Source organism: Calonectris borealis, chromosome 5, assembly GCF_964195595.1.
Source record: "Calonectris borealis chromosome 5, bCalBor7.hap1.2, whole genome shotgun sequence".
NCBI classification, from domain to species: domain Eukaryota; kingdom Metazoa; phylum Chordata; class Aves; order Procellariiformes; family Procellariidae; genus Calonectris; species Calonectris borealis.
In genome coordinates this window covers 26,706,230-26,717,863 of record NC_134316.1, presented here as the reverse complement: position 1 = coordinate 26,717,863, position 11,634 = coordinate 26,706,230, and the positions used below count along the sequence as shown (strand labels likewise).

At 57.5% G+C, this 11,634-nt stretch overlaps 1 protein-coding gene across 1 annotated transcript; it reads right to left on the bottom strand.

Annotated features, from left to right (window-relative positions):
- Positions 1 to 4,075: 4,075 nt before the first annotated feature.
- On the bottom strand, positions 4,076 to 7,399 carry PROX2 (prospero homeobox 2). The gene is made up of 4 exons (XM_075151531.1): positions 5,737 to 7,399; positions 5,081 to 5,188; positions 4,426 to 4,620; positions 4,076 to 4,316 (listed from the first exon to the last, which is right to left on the bottom strand). Exons 1-4 carry the CDS (start codon positions 7,300 to 7,302, stop codon positions 4,131 to 4,133), a joined length of 2,055 nt encoding a protein of 684 aa, XP_075007632.1. The 5' UTR covers positions 7,303 to 7,399; the 3' UTR covers positions 4,076 to 4,130.
- Positions 7,400 to 11,634: the final 4,235 nt, after the last annotated feature.

The following is an 11,634-nucleotide window of genomic DNA, read 5'->3' as shown; positions in this document are numbered from 1 at the left end:
TCCAATGCATATAATGGGACAGCAAATGTTGCTGAGATTTCATGACCACCGGCCACTGGCTCACCAGGAGATGCTTAGCTGGAGAGAGCTGCCCTGATGCCAAATATGCATCTGAGATGTGTATTTGAGGGAAGATCCCTTTCAAGAATATCTGCTTGAGCTGGGAACCTCTAGGCCTGGTTCAGTCACTGCAGACAGGTCCAAATTATTAGCAGGAGTAAAGAAAAACCAGAGATGTTCTATTGCTTGTCAGAGTTTCCCCCCAAGCTATTTTGGCACACATGAACATTCACTAGGAACTTCTTCAAGCTCTGATTAGCTGTACGTGAGTAATAAGGGCTTTTATGGTGAGTAATAACTTAGATGAGTAGGTGAGGGCTCTGGGGGCTTCTCCAGCTTAGTCAGCGTAGTCACATCTCCCTCTTTCAGCTGCTACAGGACACCAGCGGCCGGGAGGCAGGAAACCACGATTTTTAATGCTTAATGGTTTTTGCTGCTGTTTAGCTGTGTGGACTGCGTGCACTGCTGTGGATTGGAAATGTAAAAGGATAGCCCCGAGGAATTGTTCCCAGAGGAAACACTTACAGGTGGCTGTGGGCTTTTTGCATATACCACAGAAATTTGGATAGAGGGAAGGAAAAGATCTTTTTTTAAAGATGAAACCAAGTCGGCAGTGGATGAGTGTGCTACCCCCATTGCTTCCTGGGGTAATTAGTGGGAAATGGTGAAGCGAGAGCCCACCCAAGCCTGAGGGTCACGACTGTAGTCACCGTGTGGGCAGCGGCTCTCCCTCCTCCTCCCAGCCCCCCAAGCAGACACATTTTGTCAGTAGAAGTCTCCCTGTGACAGGCACCCATTAGTCTTTGTTTGAAAACTAGCTGCTCTATCTTGGGCACCACTAGAATGTAAATGAAATTACACACCATACCCTGCCCAGCACCACCAGTGAAACCCTAATTTCTTAAGAATTCACACCCTATTTCCCTTATGCTTCAGGCTCCATCGCCCTTAGAGTAACGCCCGCTCTCCCCACGTCCCAGCAGATGTGCTGCCTTCTCCATATCCCGTGCTCCTATGACCCAGATGGAGGGAAGGCAGCGTCAGCCCCGCTTCCTCCTCTGCCGGCCGGCTGCTGCTTTCCAAGGCTCTCGCAGGAGCATGGGGCTGTGATTCAGCTCGCCCCGCTTCAGCACTGCGCAGCAGAGCTGCGCCTGCCTGGGTGCAACCCCCTGGCTCCGGGCAGAGGAGCCCCCCCGGAGGAGGCAGCTGCACCCCAGGCTCCCCAGACAGGAGCTCTGCTTGCAGAGGGAGCGTGGAGCGACCAAAAGGTGGGTAGATGCTCCCTCTGCATCCCTGACCTCTCTGTGCTCTCTGTCACACTCTGTGCCCTCTGTCACCTGCTGAAGGTGGGCAGGGGGTTGAAAAGCTGCTGGGGAAGGTGCCAGCCAGACAAGTGCCCTGTGGTCTCACGTCCTTTGCAGAGTCTCTCTAGCCCTGCTTTTTTTTCCCTATTTCTGTTGGATGGAAAACCTGCCCGGCCAGAATTCAACCCATGGAGGCAAGTGGCGAGGCCTCATCACAGGCAAAGGGTAAGTGATGTGAGATGCTGTTTGTTGTGGTCATGCTGGTCCCCATTTCACAAAAGCCAGTATAAAACACAGCTCTGTAGTTCCCACTTCCTTGCAGTTATATGGCAAACACTGGAGCAAAAATACTGTTCCAAATACTTACTGGATTGGGTCCAATCCTGTTCAACATCTTCATTAACGATTGGGTTGTGGTGTCTCCCTCCTTGGAGATATTCAAAAGCCATCTGGACGTGGTCCTGGGCAACTGGCTCTCGGTGGCCCTGCCTGAGCAGGGGGTTGGGCCAGATGACCTCCAGAGGTCCCTTCCAACCTCAGCCACTCCGTGACTCTGTGATTTGGGGCACTGCCTTGCCCTCAGCCCCCCGCTTTACTAGCACCCACAAACTGCATGTGAGCAGAGGAAGCAAGAAACTCTTTAAAAGGGCTTTGTTCCAGCAGGATGTCTTCAGTAAACCTGTATCTTATGTCCCCAAATAGTTTAGCTGCGGCCAAAAGAATTTACGAACGCCTTCCCTGAGCCAGGCCATCATTTCCTTTTCCAGCAGGGTCGGCTTTGCGTACCCAATGCATCACTTCAGCTCTGAGGTAGTTACTGCCTGCAGAAACGGCACCGTCCTGTCCTTCACGGTGCCACCAGCAGCACTTCTCAGATGCTGTACATTTGAGTCCAGCACCTGTAAGCTTTGGGATGTGCCTCCATCTGCCTCCAGCCCCCCCTTCCTGATCCTCCAGACAAGTTGCACTTCGGAGCAGACTGACCCCGAGGCACTGGGGTGAGGGTGCGGGTTTCAACGAGCACGTTGGTTAGTGGGGGCTGCTCGGCCCCGCAGGGATGCCGGCAGGAGGAGTAAGCCCTTTTGCTGCAGTGTTATTCCTTTCCCAACAAAAGGCAAGAAATTCCCAGGGTAACGCTTTAGAGCAGAAGTTATCAAATAGTTCTCTAGGGATGTAAAGGGGTAACTTAAATTATGCGTTTATTTAAAAATGGATTGAGTAAATTTGGTGTTGGAGTTGTAAAATATACAAACTTCAAGAAATGAACAAACAGAAGCAGGAAATCTGGCTAGCCGCGCTCACGATGGGGGGAACCACTGTAAAACTGTCCCTGTTTCGGAGACCCCATGTTGTTACCTGATGTTACCACATGCTTCCTTACCCCTGCAGATGCACCACCTGTGGATCACCCTGTGTGCTTGCCTGATGCTGGAGCTGTGATTTTCCTCTCCCGTGTCACTTGCTGTGCTCTAGTACCCAGCTGGCATCTTGCAGCACATCCAACACCACCTTGACCTCCCCCTAATCCTCTTCTCCCCAAGCGTTTTGCACGGGGATGTTGTTGCTCGTCCACAGTTATGCATCGCTGTCCTCCCCGAGCCCTCCGGCCATGCCTCTCCCAGGACCTCCTTCCTCTTCACAGCCTTTCCCTCCCCACCGCCGCCTCTGCCTGGACGAGACAGCCCTTAACACTAAATGCTTCACCACGCTCCATCAGGTGGAAAAGCGGCCACTAAGTCCTGGTTACAGAGAAAAGAAACCTCCTTGGGTTTACACCCCTACAGCAATGGGGCTGTGGACCTCAGGGCCCAGCTCCTCACCGGCTTGCGTTAAAACCCACAGGGACTGACAGGTCCCAAATAATGTGCTCCTTTTTCACCATGGGCAGGTTGCGGAGCAGAGATGTTTGGGGCAGTTTTGCCAGCAGTTTTGCCAGCAGAAGCACGTTGTAAGGGGACGTGGCGGGTGTTCAACATGGCACTCCCCTCCCAGGTGATGGGCTAATCGGGGCTGGTTGTGGGGCGAAGCGGTGCCGGCAGCGCACCTGCTCTCCTCCAGCATCACGGGTAACGCTGCTGGTGAATGGTTGATCCTGGGCTGCTCCCACCAGCCCACGCTCACCTGCTTGGCCGCAGCACGCAGCTGCACAGGGGCTCTTGCCAAACAGCAGAGGGGACGCAGGGGGGAGTGTTGTTCATGCTGGCTACAACAAACACTGGTTTTACATCTCCCAGACAGGGTCAACTATCCCCATGGGGTGCTTGAAATGCTGGAATTCACCAGCTGTTTTCTTTGGACACTGGCGTGTTGTATCTGGACAGAAACTGAGGCATGCTGTCGGACTGGGCACGTCCAGCCGTCTGCTGCGCCAAGAAAACTTTGCCCACTGCTAGGACCTCTGCCTGCTTTATAAACAGAAAGGCTGTTTGCCCTGATCTGTGGCCCTCTGGAGAAAAGAAGGAAGGCAGCTCGCCCAGGGTCACGGGGAGAGCTGGGGCAGGGCAATTTCCCAGGCTCCAACCCGACAGCGTCATCTCTACCCCTCCCCTCTGAGAGTCTCCAGCAGGACCCCACCACCTTTGAGCAGGGGAATAAAACACACAGCATAAAAACCCAGCACCTGAGGCAAGTGATAGACCTCACCCAAGGAGCTGTCTTACAGGCCAGAGAGAAAGTACTCAGAATAAAGGATGCTGTATAGAGTGCCCATGAGGTCCTTAGCACATGGTGGCTGCACACAGGACCTGGGGCTGCTTTCACAGAGACTCAGCTGCGGAGCAGTTCCTGGGAGCAGCCGGCAGCTTTGAACCCTTCTGGGATGTCGCTGTCCAGTTTGGAAATTATTTTGTAAATGGGTTTCTTCCAGGAGGGGTCGGCATCCTTGCCCGCCCTGACGGCGCTGAAGAACTCCCGCAGTGTCAGGCTGGCCACCTCCAGGAACTGCCCGGGCACCTGCGGCAAGACGGGCATCAGCCCAGGGCACCACTGGGTCCCCGGCTCCCCCTCACCCCGGCAAACCCCATCACCCCGCCACCCCTGCCCCCCCGCTCCTCTTCCTCACCTCGAAGTCATTCCCCTTGTTATAGTGCATGTTGAGGGCGCGGAAAAGCTCCGAGTCCCGGGAGACCTGGAGGCTGCCGGCGTCCACGACACCCTCCAGCAGGGCCTGCCGGGCAAACTTCTCCACCTGGATGTAGTAAAACTCGCGGAAGTTGCTGAACCATTTGATGAGCTGGGAGGTGATGCAGCGGCTGAACTGCCGGGGGGAGAGCCGGAGGACAGGCGTTACGCCAGCTTGGAGCCTCCTGACCCACGAGCCCCCCGCAAGCCCAGCCACGCACCGCTGGCCTGGCCCCAAACCTGTCCCAGGGCGCAAAAGCACCAGCCAGGACCGTGACACAGGGGCGTCTGTGGTGCCTCTCCCCCCTGAGATTCGGATCCCAGCCACGCTGCAGTGGGGACGCACGTTTGTGATGCGCTTTAGTCCCAACGCCTTGGTTGCAGAGAGTGAAGACCTGGCAGCCCAGGTCTGCTGTGGCCCTGAGCACCCGCTCCAGGGCAGCCTGTGCTGAAGTGGGTGCTGTCCCCCTGCTCCTGCCAGTGAGGTGGGGGGACACGAGAGCATCCTCTTCCCCGCGGTTCCCCAGCAAGGCGGGCTAGGTGCCACGCTGCACGGGAGCCCTGCCTGGCAGCAGCACCAGGTGCTGCCATTTTACCTGCACGTCGAGGAAGTAGGTCTTCAGCAGAGTGGAGCTGGGGTAGCGGGTGAAGAAAAACATCAGCTTGGCCTTCCTCAGGTGGCCAGGGGTCAGCGCCTCCTGCATCTGCCTCGAGGTCAAGGAAAGCCTGCACACAGCCGCCCAACGGGCTCGGCGCGTCCCTGAGCACTGGCTCTGGCACACACATGCCTGGTGCCCACGATAAGCCCTCCCCACGGCCTGGCAGCAGGTTCATCCCTGGCTGGGCAGCCACTGGCGTCTCCCTTTGGCGTCCCCGGGGAAGCTGCCACTCCCCACGGCACTTCCCAGGCCAGGGGAAGTGAGGGGAGCAGGGATTTCCATGAGACACCTATTCCTGGCATAGGATGATGGGAGTGCCAGGATGGCCCAAGAGCGCCTGATTTCTACCCCCAGCTACGCTACAGCATCTAACCAACCCTGAGGAGCAGCAGTGCCCCTCCATGGCTCAGGACCCCTTTCCTGCCCACCCCTTTTTAGCCCCCTGTGGAGCAGCAGGGACCCTGGCCCTGGGGAGACCGGCAGGGGCTGTGCCGAGCTGTGGCTCCAGAGGACAAGGGGAGCATGTCCAAGCCCAGAGACCTCTCTAGCTCCAGCCGAGCCCAGGGACCTCTCCTGCTGCCCCCAAAGGATATATGGGTGGAGGCGAAGGGCGCCCCATCCATCGCAGCCTGCAGCTCTCCGCAGCCATCCCTGCCACCTGGCAGCAGCGCCAGGCTCTCCATGGCAGCAGGGCTCAGGGGCAGGGGATGCTGCTGCTGCTGTCTCACGACCGACGACCTCAGTTTGACGGTTCCCCAGTGCAAGTTGAGGGGCTCCGGAGGACCCCTCTCCGGAGCAGAGGGGCTCCCGCGAGAGCCGCTGCCCCAGAGGCCGTGCTGGCCGTAGCCCAGCAGCTGGCTCAGCAGCTGGCTGTCTTGGATGGGGGCGGCCGAGCCCAGCGAATAACCCATGCTGGGTACCTGAGAGGGTTTTCTGACCCCCTTTGAACTGAAGGTGCCAGCATGAGGGCCCGGGCTCTTCCCCAAAGCTCCTGACAGGGCCTTAGCCTGGGGTGAGCCCAGTGAGCCCGGGGCATTCATGGGAGATGGCTTAGCAAGTGGCTTTCTGCATTTCCCAGCAGCAAAATACTCTCTCCTGGCATCTGGCCCCGGCACTGGGAGGCTGCAGTGCTGCTGCAGGAGCTGGCTGGCTGCCTTCGGCCAGATGGTCTTCAGGACAGAGTCCACCACCTGGGATGTCACCTCGGCCAGCTCGTGCTTCAGTGCCTGCGAGAGGACCCTCGCTGCTGAGGGCAGGCCACCTGTGTTGCCTCTGTCCTCGTCCTCCTCCGGCCCATGCAGCTCCAGGACACTCCTCCAGAGAGGCACTTTGCGTGGGTCGCTGGTGGCAGTGGCACTGTCTTTGTCCGACCTGTCTCCAGGCTTTCCAGGTAGTGGATGCACTTTCTCAACACCTTCCTGGGTTTGGGCAGCGTCCCCAAAGTCGCAGACCTGGGAGAACTTCTCCTGAAGCCGCCTCAGCTGCTGCTCTAAAAAGCAGAGCTGCTCCTTCAGCTGCTGGCAGCCCTCGGGATGGGGGCTGCCCCCTGCAGGGCCCACTCGCCCGGCCGCCCCCGTGCCCTGCTGGGGCACCCTCGGCTTCCTTTTGCTCTCCTGGGGCATCTCACTGCCCCTCTCCCTCTCGTGCCCAAAAGCTGCCTCCAGGCTGGTGCCAAATGCCTGAGGGGTTGGCGAGAGGCTCATGCCTTGGATGATGCTCTCCACCCTGGCCCGCTTGGCTCGTAGGTGCTGGTCGGAGAGCTGGTCCCGTAGGTGCTGGTCGGAGAGCTGGTCCCTGTCGCCAGCACAGGGCACAGGAGCCAGGGCACGGGTCCTGGGGAAAGCCAGGGCATGTGCTCCTTCTCCAGGAGATGCACCACGCTCATAGTCCTGAGGCAGGGCCACTGCCTGAGAGGAAGGGAAAAGGGTGGTGGGATCCAGGCTCCTGCCAACCATGGGGTGGCTGAGGAGCTGTGGTATCAGGGACGCACCAGGGGAAGGCAAGAGAGAGTCGGTTTGGAAACAGGGCTCCGATTTCAGCCCCTGGCCATGCCCTGAAGTGGCACGGTCTCTGTCCTGCTCAGAGCCAGTCCTACCATCCATCGTCTCTTCTTCTTGCCTGGACACTGGAGAGCTGACCCTCAGCTGGTTGGGGATCATTCCCAGTGACAGACTGGCAGGCTTCCCAGGTGTTTGATATTTCAGCCTGCTAGCGGTGTGGAGCTGGACAAAGAGCAAGAAACATCAGTGGGCAGGACCTTATACAGCAGCTCTCCATGCACGTGGCCAGAGATTTTTCCTCCCAGATTTCCAGGGCATCCCTGCTCCCCTGCAAAATCTATTTCACCAGGGAATGACCCAGGCAGAAACCTCCAGGCACTGCAAAACCCGCAAGCAGGCTGTCGGGTGTCACAAGACAGCAGCAACGCCCTGGACACTGTCACAGCTCCCACCTACCAGCCAAGCATTCATTGTGCCCGGAGTACATTTCACATGGTTTGAGCCCTGGATGTGCCTGGCAGCGTGGACTTCCCACACCGCCAGCTGTGCCCGCACTGCAGGCATTTGGGGAAACTCCCCTTTGGGCTCGTGGACTCAGGTACGAGGGTGGTGAGCACCAGACGGAGCCCTCTGCCACGCACACCTGGGCAAAGGTGGTTTTGGGGCTCCCGAGTGCTGGCAGAGCACGGGGACGGCAGCTACATCCCCGGTGAAGGCATTCACAGCACATAGCAGCATGGCTGCTGCCTGCTTCTGCTGGCACCCAGCACCCACCACCAGAGCCCCAAGGGCACAGTGATGGGCGGCAGTGCTGGAGGTCCGGGGCGGCACAAACAGGCTGGTGGAAAGGGGCACAGCGAGGGTGAAAGTATGATGTGACCTGCTGCGAGTGGGACACACTGGGATGTTCAGGCTAACACAGCACGGGGCTCCTAAGCGCTTGGCAAAACACTGAATAAAAGGGATGGGGATGGGGATTACCGGGGAAGAGAAAAACTACTGAGCCAGCAGCCCTGGGCTTAAAATTGTCACGCTGACGCCAGGTAGGGATCCACCCCCTCCGCTCGTTCGCTCGCTTGGACAACTTTGCAAAAGAAGGTGCAAAAGCTCGTATCCTGGGCAATTACAGAGTAACTGTCCCTGTGGGATGCTTCTTCCTCATCCACATTAATTAGCAGTAGCTTTGTATCCCTGAAGTAGAACAGTTTATGTCTTTTCCAGTCACCTTTAATGTGTCTGAGATTCTTTTGCTATACCCAGAAATGCCTGATCATTTTCAACACCATCAGTCTCCTGTCCCTGTGACTGTCTGCTCCACGGCGAGTCCCCCTGGCTAATGAGCAGTGCAGAAAATGGGTTTCTTCTCATCGGTTTTTAGCACGTTGCTTTTCTTCGAACAGCCCTGTAGTCCAGGCAGGTATCTGGGAGAGCTCTACCTTTTGCAGAGCTCTAGTCTTGACAAACCAAGTATTTTTGGGTTGCCCGACACACTTGTTGCTCTCCCGTGTTGTCTCCCCACCCCTCCTGACCATTAGGATTTCATTTTCCTAACAGTCTGTCATGGGGGCATTCAAACTGCTCAGTTTACCCATGGCCAGCGTGAGGCCGCAGTCCTGGCAGCTCTCAGCATCACCCCTCGCCCTTGTGTAACAAGCTTCACCATCGCCTGCGGCCGCCCCGTAGCCTGCCAGCTGCTTCCAACAAAGCCACGCAGCAAATGCAATGCAGTCATAGATTTCATCCACCCTTAAGCTTTTCTGCATGGTATGGGCACAAGACAGCCGGTCCCGCTACCTCACTCGGTTTGTTACGGAAACACCTTTTGGCACTTAGTCACAATTTCTCACCTCCTCTGTGTTCAACAGCAAGGTCAGGGAGCTTACCCGTCCCCTATGCTGAGGCTTCCCAGCCCCAGAAACGCGGGGCAATGCACCCCTTGTAAGCAGATCGACTCAGAGCTGGCAAGGAGCCCTCTACTTGCCTAAGGCTTCCAGCACCACCATCTTTCTGCCGGAGATTTGGAGGGTAGGAGCAAAGCCTGTGGTCCCAGGCCATTGCAGCCCGCCGTGGGTGGCCTCGGCTCCCCCCCGCAGCCTCCCCAGCGCCGCAGGACCGAGAGGTGCTGCCCCAAACAAACTGCTCCCGCTGACGCAGCCCTTTTGCCGCTGAGTTAGCAGGTGCGTGCTTTGGTTCCTACTCTTACTACCAGCCTTCACCAGTACCACCTTCCAAAACACTAAAAAGCAGCTGAGGCTCCTCTTACCTGAAGAAAAAAAATGAGGAACGAAATGAAGATGCTCAGAAGAGAAGGCAAGCGTGTCTTCTCCAAAATGGAAGCCACCCCACATGGGGTCCCCAGGTGCTCCTTGGTGGGAGAGCCGCGCACAGAGCAGCCTGCACCCCTCCAGCACTGAAAATCCCCCCAGCCGCCGCATCCCTCTGTCTTCAGCAAGCGGTCCCGACCCGAGCCGCTCGCACCTCTCCGCCCCACTCACCTTGGCTCCAGGGGCGCAGGGAGCGCAGTGCCCCGAGGGCGGGCATCCGGGGGCCGCGGGATGCCGCAGAGGCAGCGCCGGCGCGTCCTCCCGCTGCGCTCAGGTCCTTTAAAGAGGGAGTGGGGAGGCCGGAGGCAGCCAACCGGCTGGGAACGACTTCTGAATATGCAGATGGACGTCCAGGAGGTCAGGTCCAGCGCCAGGGTCCAGCCACCTTCCCTGCCGCTCGGCCGTCTCCCAGGCTCGTAGCCCCTGGGGTCAGACAGGCAAGGGCTGGTGCCGAGCCGCTGGCTGCCCAGGCAGGCAGAGGGCCAGACGAGCAATTCTCCCCTACACTTTGGCCTGGAAACCCCATCCAGGACCCAGGATGGTGAGCTGTTGGTGAGATGATGCAAATACACCGGGCTAGAGGCAAGCAGCGCCGCAGGTAAGGAAGGAGCCGGCGCGGAGCTCCAGGTGCTGCCAGCTCCCATGGAAAGCGCCCAGGCATTTCCAACATCCCCTGCCATGGGGTACGGAGGCATTTCAGCTGGCCTGGAGGTCTGCGGTGTAGGACGTGACCAGGAAATGGAACAACACAGGAAAGTCAGCAACAGAGTCCTTGCTTATCGCAGGGTGCTTTAGAGATACTGCCGCAGCCAGCAGAGCCGGCACCACTCTCAGCTGAGCACACCCCGACCCCAGCCCCAGGACAAACCTACCCACCCCGGAGGCACGCGTGATTGTGAGACACTTTGTGCAGGAGCTGTGGGGCGTGTGGACAAAGCCCAGCCACTCCTGGGGCTTCATCTGCTTTGCCTCCACGCGCTTACTGAACATGGCGATGTTTGGTGTATTCATTTGGTAGGCAGGAGGCTGTGGTTAAAAGCAGTTGACATCAGGTGGTCTTGTTCAAGGATATTGCCCTCGAAAGACAGATTGCAGCAAAATCCCTGGCAGAGAGCCTTTCTGGCTCAGTTGCCTTTTATTAAAGCAGTCAGCACATCCTCAAAGCCTCAGAGACTATCCCCTGTTGATTTTTATTCAACCTCTTTTCTTTGAAAATGATCCCAAGGATGTTTGTTGCAAATTTATATTAGGAGACTATTTGAAGGTTGCAGTTCACCATTCACTTATTATTAAGCAATGGCTAAATTAAGGACGTGCACGTAACTTGGACTTGGCTCCTTGAGAGATGCCTGGCTGCCAGACAGCCTTTTATGACTATCCCAAGCTAATTCTCAGATTCTGCAAATGGGTTCCTTGGGTTTGCTTCCACCAGTGGTTTCCCCACCTGGAAGCAAGCAGAAAACAGAAGCTAGCTGGGGGATTCTTAAACATTTTCAACATAAAGACCACATCTGAGGAACAGGGTTTACTTGTGGACTCATTTGCCTCTTTGCCATGGTGAGATGACCTCCTTGCCCATTTCTAACCATGCAACATCCCACTGGCTGACGCTTGCGGCAACATCATCCTACATGAGCCCGACCCTATGATTTGTCAAGGTGAGCAGAAGACCACTGGTACAGCTGTCCTGCAGCAACCCAGAGTTGGTTCAATGAAAAGCATCATGGAACAGTACCCTTTGGTAATACATAGGTCCGTTTACGTACCAGGAATCGTAGGTAACCTAACTCGTAGGTAACATAACTCGTAATGCGAAAGCCCCTGTGCCCGCTTGTGCCGGGGGCAGTACAGCTCGTGGACAGGCAGGGCCGCCCCGAGGTACTGACAACCAGGACAGAAGGCATAACCGAGCCGTCTGGCTGCCGCCTGGCCCTGCGCGGGGCTGCGGAAGACATCTTAGGTTCTACAGGAGGCCCTTGAGGTACCACGACCTGTCCCTGTCCCAGCCCTGCCCCGCAGCGCTGTCCCCACGCCTGTCCTCACCCCACAGGCCCGTCCCCAGCCTGTCCCTGCCCCGCAGCCCTGTCCCCACGCCTGTCCTCACCCCACAGGCCCGTCCCCAGCCTGTCCCTGCCCCGCAGCCCTGTCCCCACGCCTGTCCTCACCC

Bases quoted from the DNA above. Each gene is read 5' to 3' on its own strand.
- PROX2 (XM_075151531.1), bottom strand. From the start codon at position 7,302: ATGATCCCCAACCAGCTGAGGGTCAGCTCTCCAGTGTCCAGGCAAGAA. The intron at 4,621-5,080 runs GTAAAATGGCAG...TCCCCCCGGCAG, and splicing joins CCTACTTCCTCGACGTGCAG to TTCAGCCGCTGCATCACCTC. The intron at 4,317-4,425 runs GTGAGGAAGAGG...GTCTTGCCGCAG, and splicing joins ACAAGGGGAATGACTTCGAG to GTGCCCGGGCAGTTCCTGGA.